At 51.5% G+C, this 23223-nt stretch overlaps 2 protein-coding genes across 2 annotated transcripts; both read left to right on the top strand.

Annotated features, from left to right (window-relative positions):
- Positions 1 to 205: 205 nt before the first annotated feature.
- Positions 206 to 2467, top strand: LOC146236201 (zinc finger and BTB domain-containing protein 26-like). Its single transcript, XM_084686849.1, has 4 exons — positions 206 to 340; positions 858 to 1128; positions 1249 to 2076; positions 2292 to 2467. Exons 2-4 carry the CDS (start codon positions 868 to 870, stop codon positions 2454 to 2456), a joined length of 1254 nt encoding a protein of 417 aa, XP_084542975.1. The 5' UTR covers positions 206 to 340; positions 858 to 867; the 3' UTR covers positions 2457 to 2467.
- A 2802-nt stretch (positions 2468 to 5269) lies between these two features.
- rc3h2 (ring finger and CCCH-type domains 2) lies at positions 5270 to 19559 on the top strand. The gene is given in 20 exon segments (XM_084686935.1): positions 5270 to 5535; positions 9929 to 10233; positions 10346 to 10463; positions 11246 to 11479; positions 11837 to 12012; positions 12816 to 13016; positions 13239 to 13371; positions 13738 to 13856; positions 13952 to 14064; positions 14256 to 14585; positions 14765 to 14985; positions 15185 to 15579; positions 15899 to 16033; positions 17370 to 17537; positions 17676 to 17712; positions 17782 to 17994; positions 18107 to 18191; positions 18794 to 18983; positions 19211 to 19335; positions 19423 to 19559. Coding segments are annotated over 19 exon segments (3345 nt in total). The 5' UTR covers positions 5270 to 5535; positions 9929 to 10002; the 3' UTR covers positions 19544 to 19559.
- Positions 19560 to 23223: the final 3664 nt, after the last annotated feature.

Raw genomic sequence — 23223 nt, 5'->3', positions numbered from 1 at the left:
CTTTTAGTAAAGTGAAATATATAATAATTTCCTTTGGTATTTTTTTTTTCAGTTAACATTTTTCATTTATTAGATCTTAAATGTTCCTTGGAGACTGTCACAGATACTCTGTGCACCCAGAGCCATGAGCCATGGGTTCTGAGCCCACTGTGTTCCTCGTGCGTTTACGCACAGGAAGCAGGAAGTGCCGCGTTGTTTCTGTAGTGTGAATGAGAACTGTCAACGGCAGGACTCACCTCGATGTTTCCAGATGCCGAAATATTACAGTACCGACTGAAAACAGCCAAAATCAGAGTAGAAAATAGGAGGAACTGGAAGAAGCTAGTCATCTCGTTGGCAGGCAAGTAAAAAAAAAAAATGCTTTCTTGTTTAGAAGTGCAATTAATTTGGACTTGTCAGCAGAGCGAATGCCAGAAAATACTTGGCTTTGTAGCCCATTAACGTATTATATTAGTAGGCTGTTAGCCAACGTTTTAGCGACAATAGGCAGAAGGCAAAATATGACAATTTTGGCATTGTTAGCCTACTACAGTACAGGGTAGTCACCCAGTTCTTTTTTTACTGTAGACCCACTCATTACAGTAGGTTACCAAACAAAATAAAAACACATACTATACAGACAAAAAAACAGATTTGAAAAATAACCTAACAATTGACACCTAGCAATAGGATATATGTCAACATTATTTCAAATTACTTTTGAAAGATATTTAAACCCAGACATTTGCAATTGTTTGTTGTTTGTCATAGACAATTCCACCTCTACCTTAATATAATAGTAGCATCGTCACCTGTTCATAACAATGTTATAAATTGCAGTTTTATAATATGACCATGATATAACTGTCACTCCACAGAACCATCGCCATGACGACAGTCTCCGACGTCCTCCGGTTGTGTTTCCACAGCCACGGGGACTCTGTCCTCCAGAAGATGAACGTTCTCAGAGATGAGCATAGATTCTGCGATGTCACTCTTATCCTGCAGGGGGCGCCAAAGCTTCGTTTCCCGGGCCACCGTGTGGTGCTGGCAGCCTCGTCCTCCTTCCTCCGAGACCAGTTCCTGCTGCGTTTGCAAGACGGGGAGGAGGAGTTGGAGCTGGGGGCAGAGGTGGTGCCCAACTCTGAGGTGACTCCTTTAAGTTGTGGTGTGTTTGATGATAGGTCTTTTATGGACTAGTACTTGAACGTACATTTAACAAAATATGTATCAGGTATAAAGTTGAGTGTGGATTCTCCATAATCCCAGGTGGGTCGTCGGCTGCTGTTGTCCTGCTACACGGGGGTCCTGGAGGTTCCTCTGAGGGAGCTGGTGGGCTACCTGACGGCCGCCAGCGCCCTCCAGATGAGCCAGGTGGTGGAGAGATGCGCCCAAGCCGTGTCCCAGTACCTTGACCCCACACTGGCCAACCTGAAGCAGGAGGTCAGCTCTGAGACCACCCCCCCCCAGCCGGACAGCGTCAGGCCCATGGATGAAAGCCTGGGGCTGGGCTATGGAAAAGGGGAGGCCGGGGGGCCTGGAGAGTTCCAGCAGTGCCTTTCGGAAGACACAGAGTACTCCCTTCAGCAGGTCCACACCAACAACCCTGCACCTTACCCTGTAGGAGCCAACCGGCGTAAGCAGCGCCCGCCCACACCATGTAGGTTGAAAGACCATAGGACGCTGTCTCCGCCAGGAAGTCCGACACACACCTCAGGATTGGCTGACAGCTCCCAGGGGAAGGATCAGGGGGAGGGGCCTGGAGAGGAAGAGTACAAGCTGGCAGGTCACATGCAAGAAGGTGGAGCCTCCCCTGACGAGTCGTATCTCAACCTGGGTGCAGGGCTGATGGGGGCGGAGCTGGGGACTGGGCCCATGCTGGGCCACTTATCAGAGAGGGCATATCTGTGCCGCAGATGTGACCAGGTGTTCCAGCACCTGGACAGCTACGTGCGTCACTTGAGGGAGCACCGCCAGTACTTGTGCCTGCTCTGTGGGCGGAGCTTCTCCCAGAAGAGCAACCTGACGCGACACGTGCGTGTGCACACGGGCGTCAAACCCTTCCAGTGTCCACTCTGCCACAAGACCTTCTCCCAGGTAAGCTGCCCACAGGTCCAAGGTTGCTACTTTGAAGGCCAGTCAAGCCGTTTGATCTCCTCTCCTCCCATTCCCCTCTTCCCCATGGTCTTCTTCTCTTTTCCTCCTCTTTCCTCTCCTTCGCTCAACTGTCCTCTGTAAGGCACTGATCTCTAATAATGGTTGATATTCTACTGTGTTGTAATTGTCTCTGCTCTCATGTATTTGACTCCCAGAAGGCCACGCTGCAGGACCACCTGAACCTGCACACGGGGGACAAACCTCACAAGTGTAACTACTGTGCTGTCCACTTTGCCCACAAACCGGGCCTCCGGCGCCATCTGAAGGACATTCATGGGAAGAGCAGCCTGCAGAACATCTTTGAGGAGCTGGTGGACTGAGGGGGGTAAAGCTGGTGGACTGAGGGGGGAGGCTGGTGGACTGAGAAGGAGGCTGGTGGGGGGGGGGGGCTGGTGGACTGAGGGGGGAGGCTGGTGGACTGAGAAGGAGGCTGGTGGGGGGGGGGCTGGTGGACTGAGAAGGAGGCTGGTGGACTGAGGGGGGGGGGGCTGGTGGACTGAGGGGGGGGGCTGGTGGACTGAGGGGGGAGCTGGTGGACTGAGGGGGGTAAAGCTGGTGGACTGAGGGGGGAGGCTGGTGGACTGAGAAGGAGGCTGGTGGGGGGGGGGGGGGGCTGGTGGACTGAGGGGCGGGGGGCTGGTTGACTGAGGGGGGGGGGAGCTGGTGGACTGATGGGGGGGGAGCTGGTGGACTGAGGGGGCGGGGGCTGGTGGACTGAGAAGGAGGCTGGTGGGGGGGGGCTGGTGGACTGAGGGGGGGGGGGGGCTGGTGGACTGAGGGGGGGGGGGGGGCTGGTGGACTGAGGGGGGGCTGGTGGACTGAGGGGGGGGTTGGTGGACTGAGGGGGGGGGGGCTGGTGGACTGAGGGGGGGGGGGCTGGTGGACTGAGGGGGGGGTTGGTGGACTGAGGGGGGGGGGGCTGGTGGACTGAGGGGGGGGGGGGCTGGTGGACTGAGGGGGGGCTGGTGGACTGAGGGGGGGGGGCTGGTGGACTGAGGAGGAGGAATACGGGAGAGTAAGAGAAGACCAAGGTGGAGGAGGAGGTATATCCATGGAGAAGGAGAAGGACAAGAGGAAGAGGAGGAGGCTTAAGAAGAAGAGGAAGAGGAGGAGTCCCTCGGTGGAACGTGCCCCCCCCCCCCCATATCTTTGACTATACTGTTGAAGTACTGCCCTACTGTGAGCTTCTGTGTGTTTTCCTGTAGTCGTCCTCTGTTTTGAGCTTCATCCGTCTATAGCCAGGAAGGGGTCATCACACACAGCAGCTGAAGGACTGTCCAGGCTTACCTCAGCTTCGGTCCAACAGGGAGGCTGACTGACACGCTTTCACATCAGCACATCATCAAAGATTCAGTCTTTATCGATACATCTGCCCATTACAGATCCGCCTAATGCTGGAGTTCCCTGCTAACTACCGCTGCCTTGAGACATTTATTGGGATTGTGATGTAAAGATTTGTTTTCCCGAAAATGGTACTTGTAGTAAGAGGTCGAAGGGGTGCGCTTGTTTCCTCGTTCTCTGGGTGATGCACTTTATTTTTCTTACATTTCCTTTTTCTAATAGACATAAATTAGGGCTTTTGAATGCGTATTCACTGAAGTAGACGAGTACACAAAGGGAACGTGTACAACGTTGTGTTTGTTCGTCTTTAAAATTCACGTCTGCTCGTTATTTATCGATAAATAATACAATGTGTCGTTTGCTCAACTCCAGGGCTCACCTGGAGGTAGCTCCTGAGAACAGAAACGAGGGTCTGTTACAGTAGACCATACTCATGCTACATGCATACTACACGTGAGAGTTCCATAGGTCCGTTAGGTCATGTGTCCTGCTGCGCTCTCCCACGTCATGAATAAATGATGAAACATCTCAGTGAAGTGTTACTGCCCTCTCCTTCTTTCCTCTCTTTCTCTATCCTCTAAACAACCAGACACTGACTCTCGTTCTGAGACAGAGGGAGGAAGAAGGGGGGGGGGGGGGGGAAGGAGCCAAACACCATACATGTTCATCACTGCTTTATTGAGCTACTGGACCAGAGGACTGAACAACATGTTTCTGAAAGGGCTTCCTTTTCCTCTGGCTCTGTCCTTCTTTCATCCCCCTCTCAGCATCTCCCCTCCCTCCTCCCCTCCCTTTCTCCTGCTCCTTTTATTCCTTTGCTCCAGAAATGCCACCTACAATCAGCTCAATGCTGCTCTGGTCCTGCCCTCTTCAGGGCTTCCCCTAGGCACCAAAAGAAGCATGGTATAAGAAGGAGAGACTATGGATTAGCTGCGATCTGGGAGGTCTCCGTCTGACAGCTCAGGCCGTTAGAGAGCATCGTTCCTGGTGAGTGTGACAGAGGCACGTGGTAGACACTTCCTGCAGCAGGAAGCCATTGCTACAACAGTGTCTCGTCTTAGAACGAAAGTAAGATCTTAAAAACTGCTTTCTCCGTCACCTGCTGTGTACCGCCTATCATTTGCATAGGGTAGTACGCTGAAGTAGGTCAACACACACACACACTGCATGGTGTAGGCTATAGGATGGCTCTGCATTATGAATGAGATGAAGGGGAGGATGGAGAGGAGATATGGAGACCCCAAATCGCACACACCTTAAAAGGCAGTTTTATAAATCAACCATATTCCGTAATCTGATATGTCCATCGGTGCAGGTGCAGCGGATGATAAAAGATCTATGTGTCTTGGCCTGTAGCTCCGATTCCTTCCAGCCCTTAGAGATAAGTTGCTTAGAGTTACATGAGATTACACTATTGGTCTAATGAGATTACATTTATTAACAAGATAGTGAAACTGTTACTACGGGTGCAGATGCGCTCTGCGCTTGGAGCACTGAGAACGGTGGTCCTTCTCTCTCCTCCCGTCTGTCTCTTTAAAACCGATGCAGCCCACGCCTCGAAAAGCGGCTTGTTCCGGCTTTGCCCCTTTACATCTTTATCCTTGCCCATAACATGAAAATAGTACCACATACGCACTATCATTTTGAATACAATTTATTTGTGAAATTCTAATTCCACATAATTCAGTGAACAGGGCGTGAACGTGGGGCGTTCTCCCTCCGTTTAAGGCGCGCCCGTCCGCGGCAAGCAGTTCAAACATCGTTGCAGCGGACTGATACCTTCCCGCTGCACGGTCGTCAAACCGAGGGGAGCGAAGGCTAGTGTACCTGAGTGAACATGTCGCTTAGGCAGAGGGAATGAATATAGAAATTAGCGTAAATAACACCCTCAATGGTGTTCCCTGGCATGACTTGGCACTGAGTTTTTATTTCTGAAACCATCTCTTTGACCTTATGGATGGAATTTCAATGAAACTGATGAAGATTTCCAAATCACGTTCTTAGGGACGTTGAAAAGATGTTTATTATAGCAGCACGCGCCGCTACAGAGCTGAGAAGGTAAGAGGCGCGCGACTTTCCTGCGGGGTTGTCAAATTGTGATAATCTGAAGTGTTGCACGCTGTTAAAACATATTCGAGTAAACTGTATGGGGTTCTCGTGGATTAATCTGAATATTCTTCTACAAACGCGTATGGAATAAAGTTAGACTTTGAACGCGTAGCACTTGATTCACTTCATCATTGTCAAATGCCTGTATAGCGTATAGTCTTCAAGGACTATAGTTTTGCTAAGCATCATGATCAATATATCCGTGTTTGATGGAAAATAGTAGTACACAAACAACGTATCTACTGCGTTGCCTCTGTCCGTATGCAATAGAGCAAACTGCACACAGCACATGATACTGAACCAGGCGCGCTTCTCTTAATGTCGACCGTATCATCTTCCTCTGCAGTTAGCCCTTTGACAAGAAGACACCGATAAGTCTAATAGGATTTGTTTATCCGTGCATCTTATGTCTTTGTGTTATTAGGTTTTACTTCTGACATTTCTAAACGAATTTGGAAATACTTCGTATTGCAGCTTTATAACGAAATATTTGTAAATGCTAAATGTTCAAGTAGGCTGTGTTGAAGTAGGATGTGTACAAACAGTCTAGTAAAAAATTGTTGATCGATTACATTTTGTCGCCAAGAATGTTGGATAAAGTTGCATAACAAACAAAATTGTTGAAAATGTTCCGTCAAAATTACTCAAGCTTCTTACTTCCGTATGTGGTTAGGTTAATCACAAGTGATATCCCTCCCACGGTCCACCCACTGTTGAGCCTGCTCTATGTAGAACAACTGCCCCACTCCCTTTACAGTAAAAACCGTTATTACAGACAATGATAACAAAACCTTAATTGATGGGAAACACATGGATTTTCACTTACAGGATGGTGGAGAGTTTGGACTGATGTGTTTAAGCAGTGCTGGGGACAGGTAATGTTTAAGACCCAATTCTGAGTGAACGTTTATCCGAGTTTATGTACCCTATACGCTTGGTACTGTAAGTAAATAACCAGAGGAACTAGTCTTCCTTAGTCACTGCAATAAAGACAAACAGGAGAAACACCAATAAACAATGGATTTCCTTTAGGAAGAGGGAACTAACTAATGTTTAGCTCGCAAAAGAACTGGCTTAGTTGTCTAATCTAATTCTGAGAAATGTTATTCGCTTTTAGGCGATAGTGAGTATTTAAATAGTAATCAGGTTGACTCCTGTTATTGAATGCAGCCCACTCCTGATATTATATATTCATTGCTTCGCCAAAGTGCAAATACAGCATAGCTCTCTCACCATGGCACATGAAAAACATCCTTGGTTGTTCAATTCTTTCAGAATCTCCCAGTTTAATAAACCATATGATTTTTATGTTATTTACCTTCTAAGACCTTCTGAGCCCATAACATATCATGAGTTCAAGTCAGGTCAGGATGAATGTTATTATCCCCTGTAGGGACTGAACCAAAGCATTTACCGCTGTAGGCCTTCTCCATACGGTCCTGCTGTGTGTTTGCAGTCTGTACCCTGGGGATAGAGTGTCTGGTGGGCTGGCTAGTGGTCTGGGGACTGGGGAACATGTCTGGCCAAATGTTAACCCTGTTCAGCCCTGCAAGCTTAACCCATCATGGGAGAGTAAACCCACCCCTTTACCCCTGGCACACAAATGGACAAACACACACATACATGTGCAATCACGCACGCCAAATACGCGCACACATACACCTACAAAGACCCATGCAAGAATGAACACACACATGTATGACATGCACACTGGATTTCTGTTCTGAGTGAGAACAGTGTGTTCTCATGCCGCACACCACTGTGACATATGTTGGCTCGACGTAAAGCCAAGTGCTAGAGACAGCTCACATTCCCTGGCCATAGGGAAAGGGGGGCAGGTGACGCTGGCGTGGGGGGAGGGGCAACATGAGGAGCTGTCCATCAGAGGTCTGCGGGACACAACCCCCAGCCCCTTTCTCCCTGCCCCGTGTAGATCCACCCTAGAAGGGATATTCACAGAGTCGTTTCTGACAGTGCTTGGCCCCACCGCTCATCTGAGCCCATGCGACCCAGATGGGTCCAGAATAGAAGGTAGCACTGCAGAGCCTTCCAGAAGAAGCTATTAGGGCCCTGCCCCCCCCCCCCCCTTTCACACCTTTCTTCTCTGCCTACCCCCTCTTGCCTTCCCCACCTGTCCCTCACACACAAACACACACACACACACACACACACACACCACCTGTCCCCCCCTATAGAGCCATAAGAAGACCAGTTCCATAGACGTAGCTGTGCCAATGGCAATGCCAAATGTTTGTTTGTGTATTGTGCATCACTTGTTATCATTCTTTGCAAAAACCACACAAATAATTTTTGGTGTATAGGTTACACGTTTTAATTATGGAATAACGAAAGTATCAGGTGAATCTTCAACATTTATATCTCGCTAGGGGTATGCAGAATCTGAAATCCAACTTTTAAATTAACTTGGATATTCCTGCCATTCTCAAGTCACGAGAGTATGAACGAACGGTTCTGCTTGTTTAACGGGGCTTAACAGAAATGTAGGCCTAAATATGATTTGTATATTTTGGTCATTGTAAATTACGCTATGATAAAACCATGTCACGAGGAGACTGTAGTGAAAGAGATCTGGGACACCCCGCAAAAACAGGATGTAGCATATAGGAACAGGTGGTTTCAACGTGACTGTTAATCATTTCTCTTCAGCTCGGATCGGCGTGGTCCTCGTATACGACCACAGTTGGCGGCTTCCACGCCTCGTCGTTGAACTTTTTACCCGACACGTTTTGTCACATGAGTTAATTTGGTTCGTGAAGTGTTTTGTGAAGCCAGGGGGTAATATATTAATCGGTGCAGCCTCGTGAAAAAATGAAATCCCACATCAGCAAGGAGCTGTCCACGCGGGATAGGCAATGCAGACTTCGCGTTCCCAAGGCCACTTGGATGGTGCGTATTGTCGTGGAAAAACAGGCTACTAAACTGTGTTTATTCATGTATTATTAATTGCGAAAACAGTTAAGACCGTACCCTATTGTTTTGTGTCATGGAATGAACAGCATGCTTCTTTCAATGAATTACTTTAGGAACCAAATGAAAGACGACTGTATTTGAGTTAATTCTCTCACCACCTAGCTGATTCAGTTGAACTGTGGCACAGCTGTCTATTTAAATGTTTCCAACGAAGGTGACAGTATTGAAGAGATCTGATAGTGAGTTTTATGTTGGAGTAACCCTAAACCTAATGACTGAGGCAGCTTTGGCATGGCCAGTATGGGTGTGGTGAAGCCACTTATTTCTTTGGTGGGAGCAGGATAGGGGAGACTGGGTAAGAGGGTGAGAGGTAAGGGGTAAGAGGGTGCTTAAACATGTGCCTGGCTGAGACTGTCTTACTGTGCATGTTCATGTGTGTGTGTGTGTGTGTTCATGTGTGTGTGTGTGTGTGTGTGTCTGTGTGTGTTTGTGTGTGTGTGTGTTGCTGCAGCTGTTGAGGACAACCATGTACAGTGATGTTTCACAGCAAGGGTATTCTTGCTTCTGGTTGGTCAAATGGGAGAGAGGTACCCTGCCTAAGGTTGGAAACTTACCAAATACTTTTGATACAATTAAGACCAGGGGTAACTAACGGTGTTAGTTGTTTAGTTACTCAAAAAAAAAGTAATACATGACACATTACAAGTTACTTTTTTTAAAGCAATGCTTTACTTTACTAGATTACTCATTGCTGAAAGTAAATAGTTATACTCAGGGGCGTAGCCAGAACAATCTTTTTGGGTAGGCCTAGACAAATATGGATAGGCATATTTTCATTTTTTTTTTACTTATTTACTTTGCGATGTGCACCCGGTGCATAATTTTTGGGAGATATTTTAGTTTTTGGGAAGGCCTTAGAACCAATTGGGTACCGGTGGCTACGCCCCTGGTTATACTACTAATTACATTACTTTTGGATTACTCCATAACATCACCTGTGATGCACTTACTTGCCAAATAACAATATATGTAGCCTACCATATATGCCCAAATCAAATGAAATTCTCATTATAATGAGGACATACACAATATCTCTCTTTTATGCTTTTTAATACCACAAAACTGACAAAAAAGTGAACAACTAATGATACTCTGGTCCTAATAGGTCTCTTGTTAATCCAGGAATTTTAGATTTCCTTTTATCATATATAAGGGTTTGAATCCACCCCTGCCCCCCCTTTTCCTCTTTGAAATAAATTGTGTTGCCTCCTGGTATAAAATGCGCTATATTAATAAAGTTTAATTTGATTCAAACCTGAAGCAACACTGACCCTGTGACCGATCTCTGTCTCAGAGACGACGCTGTAACCCTGACTGCACTGACCCTCTTCTCCTCCCTTCCTCTCTCCAGCCATCAGTGAGGAGTCGGCCTGTGGTGACATGCGATCCCCGTGAGCCCCACAGCGCCCCCCTGGTGGAGAGAGGATGCCGGTGCAGGCTGCCCAGTGGACCGAGTTCCTGTCCTGCCCCATCTGCTACCATGAGTTTGACAACAGCAGTCACCAGCCCATCAGCCTGGGCTGCTCCCACACCGTGTGCCACACCTGCCTGCACAAGCTGCACCGCAAGGCCTGCCCCTTCGACCACACCGCCATCACCACCGACATAGACCTGCTGCCTGTCAACACTGCCCTGCTGCAGCTGGTCGGGGCGCAGGTACGCACACCTGGTGGGGGGCGGGGGGGTCTGGGGGTGGGAGTAGATGGGGCTGGGAGATGTCCAGGACGGCACAGGTGACTAGTTGATGACAGTTAGTGGTTTCCAACAGGTCCCAGAAGCCCAGGCCGTGTCCCTCAACAGCCAGGGGGAGGTGGAGCATTACGAGGTGTGCAGGGTGTGCGTGGAGGACCTGGCTGTCTACCTCAAACCCAGCAGTGGAGGGAAAGGTAAACTGTGTGTGTAGGTGTGTGTGTTTTCACCCACCGGTATCGCATTTTGTGTTTCGAGGCATTCTCGTGAGAGACAGATTCAAACTTGTGTGTGTAATCCAATGTGTATTCAGTATTCAGCTTGTTTCCAAGCCTGTGTGTGTGTGTGTGTGTGTGTGTGTAGTCAGACCTCCCCTCTGTAGTAGCGGGCCTCCTCTCAGGAGAGCGCCCTCTAGCAGGCCATCTACAGTATCAGGTCACACCACATTCAGCCAGCGTTTCCTGTTTGTTGTCGGCCTCGGATGTCAGCACTTCACAATCAGGTGGTTGTTGTTAGGGGGGCACATACACAAACTCCCCTTTCTTCTTTTCTCTTCCCTGTTCTCTCCATATCCTGTTTTCTTCAATAAGTTCTCTTTCTCTCGCTCTCTCTCTCTCTCTCTCTCTCTCTCTCTCTCTCTCTCTCTCTCTCTCTCTCTCTCTCTCTCTCTCTCTCTCTCTCTCGTGGGTTAGTGTTGTTTTGATGGTGTTGGCAGGAGAAGAATGCTTTATAGAGTCTGTATCATAAAGGCTTATAGAGACCTTTACGGCTTGGTCCTTGGTGGCTTTATGAGTACAAGTTACTGACACCTGACACTAACGCTCGCAACTAAGGAATTAAGGGAGAGTTGAGGAGAAGGGACTGGATGTCTGTATTATGCACACTCTCTTCGAACTACGGTAGTCAACAACCTGTCCACATCCCTCACATTAATTTAAGCTGTGTGACCCTTGACCTTGTGACCTTTGACCCCTCCCAGGTGGGGTGACCCTGAGTCCGAGCGCGCTCAGTCGGCCCATGCAGAGGAAGCTGGTGACGCTGGTGAACTGTCAGCTGGTGGAGGAGGAGGGGCGTGTCCGGGCCGTGAGGGCGGGCCGGTCGCTCGGGGAACGCACGGTGACCGAACTCATCCTGCAGCACCAGAACCCACAGCAGCTCTCTGCCAACCTGTGGGCAGCTGTCCGGGCCAGGGGCTGCCAGTTCCTGGGGCCTGGTAAGACACCCGATACACACCCAGTGTAGGCGCACCTCCCGCCCTTGTCCTGGTGTCCGGTGATGCTTACTCATAGGGCAGATTCTGATTGGGGGATAGCTTCTGCTTCCCACGTCTGAATTGATCTGAGTTGATTTCATGTCTGAGGACACCAGCTGTGGGCCCTCGTTCCTTCAGCCCAGCCAGTGGAGTTATGGTCTTCCCTGGCTGGGATCTCAGTGCACTCAGGTGTTGACGTGTGCGGGAGTCGCGTCATAGGTCTGACCTCTGTGTGTGTGTGTGTGTGTGTGTGTGTGTGTATACTTGTGTGTTTGTGTGCATATGGGTGTGCATGTGTGTGTGTGTATGTGTTCTCAGCTATGCAGGAGGATGCTCTGAAGCTGGTTCTGCTAGCGCTGGAGGACGGCTCAGCCCTGTCCAGGAAGGTTCTGGTTCTGTTTGTGGTCCAGAAACTGGAGCCGCGCTTCCCTCAGGCCTCCAAGACCAGCATAGGTCACGTGGTGCAGCTCCTCTACAGGGCCTCCTGCTTCAAGGTGCTCCACACACACTCACACTAACACTGCATTCACACACACACACACACACACACACTAACACAGCATTCACACATACACACACACACTCACACTAACACTGCATTCACACACACACACACACACACACACACTAACACAGCATTCACACATACACACACACACACACACAACACTGCATTCACGCACACACACTAACACAGCATTCACACACACTAACACAGCATTCACACACACAGACACACACACAGACACACACACAACACTGCATGGCTGAGGACAGCCAACTTTCAAGAACAGGACTCCCAGCAGTGTCAAGAGAGTTGGTCATCGGCAATGTGCTTTTGTGTGTGTGTTCCAGCCTGTAAGCATGGTTGACATAGTTGACACGGCAGGAATTTATGTAATTTACCCAGGATGCATCTGGGAGCTATATTTGATCTGGGGCTGCCCTAGCATAGAGGAATCAGTTGTTACTAGGGGCAACACAGACAGCTTGACAGACAGAGACATGCATACAGACCAAAAAACGGTGCAGCCTAGAGGTGTGCAATATACATAAATATCATAGAAATACTCTACCCGGTCCTGGTGTCTGGTGATGATTACTCATAGGGCAGATTCTGACTGGAAGGGGACACCCCCTCTAATGTGATCTGAATCTGAGTTCAATAGTCTGAGGACACCAAACATGGACAGCCCCGGGCTGCATGTGGGCTGCATGAGTGTTACGTGGGAGGGCAACTGACAAAGCATTACATCTCTCCCCCCCCCCCCCCGGCCCCCCTCCCCCGCCACCCCAGGTGACCAAGCGCGACGAGGACTCGTCCCTCATGCAGCTGAAGGAGGAGTTCCGGACGTACGAGGCGCTGCGGCGGGAGCACGACGCCCAGATCGTCCACATCGCCATGGAGGCGGGCCTGCGCATCTCCCCCGAGCAGTGGTCCTCCCTGCTCTACGGAGACCTCATCCACAAGTCCCACATGCAGTCCATCATAGACAAGGTACTGCCATTCCCATCCCCCAACCTCCATCTCATCTCAGACAGAGAGTTCACCCACAGTGCCAACATGGACACAAAGTACATATCTATGTACTTCTCTAATGGAAAGACACAAGAGAACTCTGGTGTATTTGCTTTTAGACTGTAGCAGTTTCAGGCATACTCAGCCCCCCTCCGTGAAGTCCCTGACCAATGATTGGCTATTCTGTGCTTCTCCTCCAAGCTCCAGTCCCCAGAATCCTTTGCGAAGAGCGTCCAGGAGCTGACCATCGTGCTGCAGAGGACAGGAGACCCTGCCAACCTGACCAGCCTGAGACTGCACCTCGAGCTGCTGGCCAACATCGATCACAACCCAGGTACCGTTACTATAGACCATGACCCAGGTTCTACAGAAACTACAACCCAGGTTCCGTTACTATAGACCATGACCCAGGTTCTACAGAGACTACAACCCAGGTTCCGTTACTATAGACCATGACCCAGGTTCTACAGAGACTACAACCCAGGTGCCGTTACTATAGACCATGACCCAGGTTCTACAGAAACTACAACCCAGTTACTATAGACCATGACCCAGGTTCTACAGAAACTACAACCCAGTTACTATATAGACTACCACACAGGTGCTCGTCTACAGATACACCACAGAGTGCTCAGTGTAAGCAAGTCCATGTGTGTGTGTGTGTGTGTGTGTGTGTGTGCACGTGCGTGTGTGCATGTAGAAGCGGCAGCGCCATCGTGGGAGGAGCTGGAGAGTGTGATGATGGCTGTGAAAGTGGTGGTCCAGGGTCTGGTGGAGTTCATCCAGAACTTCAGTAAAAAGAGCCACGAGACTCCCCAGGTAACCCCCCCGCCACACACACACACACGCTCTTACACGTGCACACACAGAAGACAAACCCTGCATAGTGATGATCCTTGTGTGTGTGTCCTCAGCCCCAGCCCAACAGCAAGTATAAGACCAGCATGTGCAGAGACCTACGCCAGCAGGGGGGCTGCCCACGAGGAACCAACTGTACCTTCGCACACACACAGGACGAGCTGGAGAAGTGAGCGAGCACGCCCCCCCCCCCCCCCCCACCACCAGCACCACCACACACACGGACGCACACACACTAAACACTGCGTGCTTGGGGGTCTTCCTTGTCCCTCTTAACCAGACCCACCCTCGCTCTGTTTACCTCGGGGTTTTCCTCTCGTCTCACCTCTCTTCTCTCTCTTGCTCCCCCCTCCCTCCAAGGTACAGGATGAGGAATAAGAAGATCCTCAGCGTGGGCCGGCCCCTCCCCCTGCAGCAGGGGCTTCTGTGTCAAGGGCTGAGTGTGGAGGCGGGGGAAGTCCCGGCCTCTGTGGGGGGCGGGGACGGACCAGATGCGCGGGGGTCCCCAGTGGACGGGCTCCTTTCCCACCCCACCTCCCACCCCACCTCCCAGCCCCATCCTCAGCCCCATCCTCAGGCCCAGCTGGTCTCCAGGGGAGCAGAACACATGGAGGAGATGAAGAGGTCCGTTCCCAACGGCACCAACGGGATGATTGGACCCTCCAGGACCTCCTGTGGTCCATCTGAGCAGTAAGAAGCTGTTATATGTATCCTCACATCAATGTCGTCTAAGAGACTTTATTACACTTAGTCAAACATGTCCCGTTCGACTCAACTGTCTCTTTTTCCTTCTCTCTTTCATTCTTCCCCTCTTTCTCCCTTCCCACTGTGTTCCATTCACTCTCTCTCTCTTTCTATCCCTCCACCAGGAAGTCAGTCTCCCCTCCCAGGACCCCTGTCAGCCTGTCATCTTCAGGCTCCTCCCCCCACGCGTCCGGGGGTCGGGGTGAGTGTGTCTCTGGGCTTTCTAAACAAGGGCACTTCCTGTTCCGGGGACCGCCCCCTCACCCTCAGCCACACCCTCCCCAGTCAGAACTCTACTACCAGGAACCCCGCCCAGCCTATGACACGCCTCCCTACCAACCATCCAGTGAGTACCACTGTGGATGTGTCTGAGACACTGTATGCCTGAGCCAGGTTCACCTTGTAGGCTGTAATTCTTGTCCGCTCGTCAGTAGCCTTATCTGCGTATCTATCTGTCTAGACAATCAGGAGAATTATGTTGCAGTGAAATTGAGTTGATTCATTATGGTTGTTAGTGACTGTTGTCTGTCTCCTGTGGTCCCAAGGTAACTACTACCCCTCCTCTCTGCACCCTCACAAGCCATGCATGACTCGCTTCCTACGCTCCAGCCACGTGTCCGAGTCTTCCCTGCCCCCCTCCCTGACTTCCTCCTACTCCCAAGAGCCCCAGCAGCACCCCTCCTACCCCCCTCCTCGAGAGCGCGTCGGGGCCTACCCCCCTCCCCAGTACGGGGCCCTGCCCCCCAGCCACGGTGTCTACGCCCCCCTGTACGACAGCCGGAGGGTGTGGCGCCCCCAGCTGTACCACCGCGAGGACGCCAGGAGCAACTCCCTCCCCCCCGAGGTGCTGCACTCTTACCAGCCCCCTCTCCGAGAGCGCTTCAACTCCCTGGACAGCCCCTACTGCTCAGGGGGGGAGCACCGCGCGGCGCTGCACAGGGTAATGAATGGAGCGCGCCCACGGCACGTGTTGTTTTAGTTGGCTTTGGTCGGTTTGTTTGCTTCCCCCTCTCCTTCTGCCTCTCCTCCCGCCCACCTCAGGAGATTCTGCCGCCTCTCTTGGCCTCTCCTCCCACCTTCTATCCCCTCTTTCTTGTCACTCTCATGAAGCCCCGCAAGCCATCTCTCTTCCATTCTCACTTCCTCCTCCTCGTCACCGAATTCATGATGCTATTCATGTCGTATTATCACTGTGGATGGTTTTGCATTTGCCTCGCCGAAATCTCACTTCTCTCTCACGCCCCGGCCCCGCCCCCCAGGAGCCCTGTGGGCGTGTCCCTCTGGGCTACGAGGACCTCTTCAGGAGGAAGCAGGAGCAGTGGGGGCATCAGCACGGCAACTGCAACAGGCCGTCCCAGTCCTCCCCCATCTTCACTGTCGACTTTGGAACGGAGGTAGGGCTGCTAGATGTGTGTGTGTGTGTGTGTTTGTATCTCCCTGTGGCCCACTTTGACTAAGATGGAGTCAAAGTGGGCATATGGATGAAATGTGTACTTAGCGAAGTCATGTGCTAGATCTATGACAGTCCCATAGGTGAGCCGGACTGACTATTGGTCAGTCCTATGAAGCAGTTCTATTGGTCAGTCCTATGAAGCAGTTCTATTGGTCAGTCCTATGAAGCAGTTCTATTGGTCAGTCCTATGAAGCAGTTCTATTGGTCAGTCCTATGAAGCAGTTCTATTGGTCAGTCCTATGAAGCAGTTCTATTGGTCAGTCCTATGAAGCAGTTCTATTGGTCAGTCCTACAAAGCAGTTCTATTGGTCAGTCCTACGAAGCAGTTCTATTGGTCAGTCCTACGAAGCAGTTCTATTGGTCAGTCCTATGAAGCAGTTCTATTGGTCAGTCCTACAAAGCAGTTCTATTGGTCAGTCCTATGAAGCAGTTCTATTGGTCAGTCCTATGAAGCAGTTCTATTGGTCAGTCCTACAAAGTAGTTCTATTGGTCAGTCCTACGAAGCAGTTCTATTGGTCAGTCCTACGAAGCAGTTCTATTGGTCAGTCCTACGAAGCAGTTCTATTGGTCAGTCCTATGAAGCAGTTCTATTGGTCAGTCCTATGAAGCAGTTCTATTGGTCAGTCCTATGAAGCAGTTCTATTGGTCAGTCCTACAAAGCAGTTCTATTGGTCAGTCCTATGAAGCAGTTCTATAGGTCAGTCCTATGAAGCAGTTCTATTGGTCAGTCCTCAGAGTAGTGCTGCTGAGAGAACAGCACAGTCCTCTGTGTCGTTGGCGTGGGTTTTACAGTTCAGCCCCAAATCGACGCTGTGTCCAAAGCTATTTTAGAGTGCGACTGTTGCCAGGCAACAGTGGGAGCGAGCATGTAAAGTGTGTGCATGTGTGTATTCGGAGAGGTTTCAAATGAGAAGTGAGTCGATAACACACAGTACACGGTGTCTTCCCCTTGTTTAACCACTCTGTCTCTTACTGTGACCCCTCCCTGACTCACATTCTGTCCCCCTTTACATCCCTCTCTTCTTCCTCTCCTCTTTGGTCTTTTCTCTCCCCTTATTCCATCTCTCCTTTTTTCCCCTCTCTCCTTCGTTATCTCCCACTCCACTCTCTCTGTCTTTACACCTCCCTCCATATCTCCCCCTCCATTCCCTCCCTCCCTCCCTCCCTCCCTCCCTCCCTCCCTCCCTCCCTCCCTCCCTCCCTCCCTCCCTCCCTCCCTCCCTCCCTCCCTCCCTCCCTCCCTCCCGCACCTCCCACCCTGCCTCCCCTCTCCCAGCATGTAGAAGGTGGGGGGGGTCAGTGTGTGGGCTGTCGGTATCGAGGAGAGGAGAGTGTGGCCCACTACTCGCCCTGGTCGTGTGGTGCCATGAGCACCTGCATCAGCCCCTTTGAACCCGAGCACCACAACCACGCCTCCACGCACTCCTCCTGCTCTGAACACTCTGTGAGTCTATCTTTATTCACACACACACACACACACACACACACACACACACACATGCACTGTTCACTATTCATGTCCTGACTTTGGAAGGCTGTATCCAATATGCCACTTACATAACCATCTTTGTCTCCCCATTAGGAAGTGGACGGGTGTGGAGGAGGAGGGGGAGGAGGGTGTGGAGGAGGAGGGTGTGGGGGAGGAGGGTGTGGGGGAGGAGGGTGTGGGGGAGGAGGGTGTGGAGGAGGAGGAGGGGGAGGAGGCCAGCGTTGGTTGCATACGCTGGAGCCCTATCGTACGCTGAAGGAGGAGGACCCCATCATCCCCTTTGGGGAAGGGCCGATCATCTCCAAGTGGGGCGCCATCTCGCGCGCGGCACGGACCGGCTACCACACCACCGACCCCGTCCAGGCCACCGCCTCCCAGGCCGGCGCACGCACCACGCCCATCAACTTCAGAGGTACGGAGGTCACACCGGAGCATGCTCACGCGGCTGACGTGTCGGCCATGTTGGCTGTAGTTTTCTCTGGGAGTGGAGTGTAACGTTGCTGCGGCGTGGTCTGTGCCTCCAGACTACGGCCCCCACCTGGGCCACGGGGACTACAGGTGGAGCTCCAGGGGCTCCGACTCCTCCAGCCACTCCAGCTTCCTAGAGAGGTACACGCGAGCACGCTTGCACCCACACACCCATACATGCACACACATCGCTTCCCTCCGAGGCGCTATGGAAGTCTTCCTACGATCGTCGCGTAGGAGGCTTGTTCGTGACGACTGTGGAGGAAGTGTTGCTGCTCTCCTCCTCCTGGCATCTCTCCGCTCCCTCTCTTCTCCGCTCTCCTCCCTCTCTTTTGTACCGCTGTCAGTGTCTCTCATTCTCTGGTCCCAGAATATAAATAGAATCTGCCGGTTGTTTTTCTTGCTCATAATCCCTGGTGGAGACCCTCTCTCTCCTCTTCTCTCTGTCATCTCTCCCGCTTACTTACTTTCTTTGTCTCTTCTTTCTCTATTTATGTCCTCTACTGCTTTCTCTGTCTCTCTCTGTCTCTGTCTCTCTGTCTCTCTCTGTCTCTCTCTCTCTCTCTCTATCTCTGTCTGTCTCACTGTCTCTCTCTCTCTCGCACGCACCCACAGGGATCAGAGAGGTGGAATCCATCTTCTTATTGCCACTGTCAGCCCGGCAGACATCTTCCACACTGTAACGGCTGCTTTCCTGTGTCTTTCTTTTGTCGGTCTGTGCACGTGTGTGCGTGTGTGATCAGTGATCAGTTGTGTGTGTCGGAGCTGCAAGGCCGGCGGCGGTCCTCCAGTGGTGAGGAGAAGGTGTGTGAAGAGTTGCGTCAGCAAGAGTTCTGCCAGGACCGGGCCGGGAGTGAACCGGACCGGGACATTGAGCTGGAGCTGTCTGTTCTGGACATGGAAGACAGGGAGACTCACAATGACAAGTCTGAGGTGAGAGGAGAGGAGAGGAGGGGAGGAAAGGGAAGGGGTGGGGAGGGGAGGGGAGGGGCAAAAAAGGAGGAGAGGAGGGGAGGGGAAAGGAGAGGAGAGGAGGAGGGGAAAAAGGGAGGAGGAGAGAAGGTAAGAGGAGAGGAGGAGGTGAAAAGAGGGAGCAGGAGGGGAGAGGAGAGGGCAGGGTTGTGTCTGACTGACGCTGACGTGTCTATGCGTGTCTCCAGGAGTCTTTAGATCTTCAGGACTCCCGCCTCCTGGCCCCCCCCAGCATGGACCGCCAACCCCCCCAGACAGACCCTCCCTCGCCTGGCAGAGCAGACCCTCACCTGCTGAAGAAGATGGCCTTCAGGTGAGCAGGGCTTGGGGGGGGGAGGGAGGACAGGGTCCTGGGGATTATCTGAAGACAGACATCTGTAGCTTTCTGTCTCCTTTACAGGAAGTCACTGTCCCCGGGGGGGCTGGCCATGGGGAAGCTGGTTCTGAGGACCGGGCCCCCTCGCCTGGGCGACACCACCCGCCCCAAGGCGGGGGCTGAGATGCTGCTCAATCGAAGTTGAGCAGGGAAGGGGGCTCCACCTCCACGTCACACTTACTCCACCCCTGCTCACACACCACCTTCTGGCCTCACCCAGACGGGCACGCCGTCTCCTGGGCCATCACAGGGTCATGAAAGGGTCATCAGATGATCCCAGCCTGTCTGTCGCCCGCTAGTCCGAGGGTGTGCAGCCTGGCCTTTGGCCTTTCATCGCCCCCACAGTTTAGAGGGGTGCCCGGGGAAAACAGGACAAAGATGCGACTGTAACCAAAACGGAGACTCTGAGTCCATCCACACACCTCTCTTATACAGACTCTTTCTCTCTGTCCCCTCACAACACACACACACACACACACACACCCTCACACACACACTCACAACGACTCCATCATGCCTTATGTCCTCTCCCTTCACCATCCCCCCACAGGGTCCCCAGCTCTCCATGATCCACCAAACAAGTGTTTGCTGTTGTTTGATTTCTATGAGATGCCTGTCTGTTTGTGCGTTTGTTTATTCGCGACCGCTCTCCACTGCCTCTCTGGCTGGGATCCATATCGTGTCCCTCACCTGCGTTGAGTGCACTGAAATGTTTACATGGAGCTGTGAGGGAGGTGAGAGGAGTTTAGGGAGGCTGTTGTTAGGGAGGTGAGGGGAGTTTAGGGAGGCTGTTGTTAGGGAGGTGGGGGGAGTTTAGGGAGGCTGTTGTTAGGGAGGTGGGGGGAGTTTAGGGAGGCTGTTGTTAGGGAGGTGGGGGAGTTTAGGGAGGCTGTTGTTAGGGAGGTGGGGGGAGTTTAGGGAGGCTGTTGTTAGGGAGGTGGGGGGAGTTTAGGGAGGCTGTTGTTAGGGAGGTGGGGGGAGTTTAGGGAGGCTGTTGTTAGGGAGGTGGGGGGAGTTTAGGGAGGCTGTTGTCAGGGAGGTGGGGGGAGTTTAGGGAGGCTGTTGTTAGGGAGGTGAGAGGAGCTTAGGGAGGCTGTTGTCAGGGAGGTGAGAAAATAGATGAACCTTAGTCATCCTCCAGAGCAGTGGGAACCACACTGAGCCCATAGCGACAGAATACTGTGTATTCAGCAGCTCTGGAGATGATGTTTTTTGCATGTTGACGAGTTTCAAGTGTTTCGCTGAGTCCAAGGAGCAAGCTCGTTAGGGGACATGAACCATGTCTTTGCAGTAGGTCATGCTCAGGAGTCCTTCTCTGGGCTCTCGTATTGGTCTCTCTGCTTCTCCCGACATTGGTCCTCCCCCAGCGCCAGCGCCAGGCCAGCATTGGCTGTCGTCAGCTCAATGTTCCCTGTTGTCCGGTCCATGTTGTCTGTCGCCAGATCAGTCTGGAATGCAGTGTCCCTCGTTTCAGATGGTATCTGCTTGTCATATATGTGAATCTAGGCAATGTTATCCAACTGTGTGATTCAGTCTCCGGCTACCAAGATGTACTTTTGCCAACTGAATCACTTTTTGTATGCAACCTGAGGCCCTTCTTTCCTAGAACTGTAGGTTCAAATACAGGCTTTAAAACCCATGATGTATCCATGGCGACTGACAACAAGTGAGTGTAAACAAAAGATGGTTTGCAGATTTTACTCAGAAAATCACAGCCAGTACTGGTAGACCGAATGGAGTACCTCAATATGCCTTGCTGTCTTCACTTGTTGTGTTGTGAGGAACACCATCCAGTCTGTGAGTGCGAATGCATGTTTAAGATGATTTTGTTATTCTTAAGGTCCTGGTGTGTGTGGTGTCTGTAGATGAGTCCTTCAGCAGCTTCTTTCCTCTGACCCACCCTCCTACAGTGACCCTCCCTCCTACAGTGACCCACCCTCCTACAGTGACCCTCCCTCCTACAGTGACCCTCCCTCCTACAGTGACCCACCCTCCTACAGTGACCCACCCTCCTACAGTGACCCTCCCTCCTACAGTGACCCTCCCTCCTACAGTGACCCACCCTCCTACAGTGACCCTCCCTCCTACAGTGACCCACCCTCCTACAGTGACCCTCCCTCCTACAGTGACCCTCCCTCCTACAGTGACCCTCCCTCCTACAGTGACCCACCCTCCTACAGTGACCCACCCTCCTACAGTGACCCTCCCTCCTACAGTGACCCTCCCTCCTACAGTGACCCACCCTCCTACAGTGACCCACCCTCCTACAGTGACCCTCCCTCCTACAGTGACCCTCCCTCCTACAGTGACCCTCCCTCCTACAGTGACCCTCCCTCCTACAGTGACCCTCCCTCCTACAGTGACCCACCCTCCTACAGTGACCCTCCCTCCTACAGTGACCCACCCTCCTACAGTGACCCTCCCTCCCACAGTGACCCACCCTCCTACAGTGACCCTCCCTCCTACAGTGACCCTCCCTCCTACAGTGACCCTCCCTCCTACAGTGACCCTCCCTCCTACAGTGACCCTCCCTCCTACAGTGACCCACCCTCCTACAGTGACCCTCCCTCCTACAGTGACCCTCCCTCCTACAGTGACCCTCCCTCCTACAGTGACCCTCCCTCCTACAGTGACCCTCCCTCCTACAGTGACCCTCCCTCATCTGCTCACTTTTGTGAACCGTGTGGTTATGTTTTCATTTGAAGCATTGCTAACTTCTGTGAAGTTGTTGTCTAAATATTTTGTATCAGGATCTTGCCTTTTTCGTTGTTCTTTTGAGCTTCTTAGAAATGTAGTCCTTGTGTAGCACATGTTGGAACAGGGCCTTCCATGCTTGGTGTCAAACTGAGCCCTTTTCTTCACTCTCTCAATGCACTACTGATTTGAGCAGGTATATCAGTGTAAACAACAAGATGGAGGTTCTGTAGTTGACTTCTGATCAGCTGGTTTACAGTAAAATGCCGCCATTTATCTTGAACCAATCAAATCCACTCAGATCACCTCAAGGACACAGGCAGAGTAGACTAGGAGTAGGACACAAGCAGAGTAGACTAGGAGTAGGACACAAGCAGAGTAGACTAGGAGTAGGACACAAGCAGAGTAGATTCGGAGTAGGACACAGACAGAGTAGACTAGGAGTAGGACACAAGCAGAGTAGATTAGGAGTAGGACACAAGCAGAGTAGACTAGGAGTAGGACACAAGCAGAGTAGACTAGGAGTAGGACACAGGCAGAGTAGACTAGGAGTAGAACACAGGCAGCGTAGACTAGGAGTAGGACACAGACAGAGTAGACTAGGAGTAGGAAACAGGCAGAGTAGACTAGGAGTAGGACACAGACAGAGTAGACTAGGAGTAGGACACAGACAGAGTAGACTAGGAGTAGGACACAGACAGAGTAGACTAGGAGTAGGACACAGACAGAGTAGACTAGGAGTAGGACACAGACAGAGTAGACTAGGAGTAGGACACAAGACCAGATGGGGAAACTGGGCAACAGTCCATTGCTTCACTGCAGTGTTTTGTATTGTCTGTCCTCTCTGGAGAAATGGACAGGGTTAGGGCTGACGCTAAGTGTTACACCACTTGTAGGCTAATCTCTCCTATTTATAATAGGGTTTATTTTTATATTTGTCTTAGAGATGGCAGCAGACAGGGGAACAGAGAGGCAGAAGATAAAGACAGGATTAGTGAGGGACAAGTTGACAAGGCAAGTTTTCTAACAAACACAGAGAGGCTTGCTGTACCAGACATGTATCTGTTATAATACTGTTTACTCTCACAATGACTTCTTGTTGTCTTGAACTGACCTGTCTTACCCACCTAC

This window comes from Hypomesus nipponensis, chromosome 22, assembly GCF_054491055.1.
Source record: "Hypomesus nipponensis isolate SF chromosome 22, ASM5449105v1, whole genome shotgun sequence".
In the NCBI taxonomy this organism is placed as follows: Eukaryota; Metazoa; Chordata; class Actinopteri; order Osmeriformes; family Osmeridae; genus Hypomesus; species Hypomesus nipponensis.
Note: the sequence above shows the minus strand (reverse complement) of the source record. Positions and strands in the feature narration are given on the sequence as shown.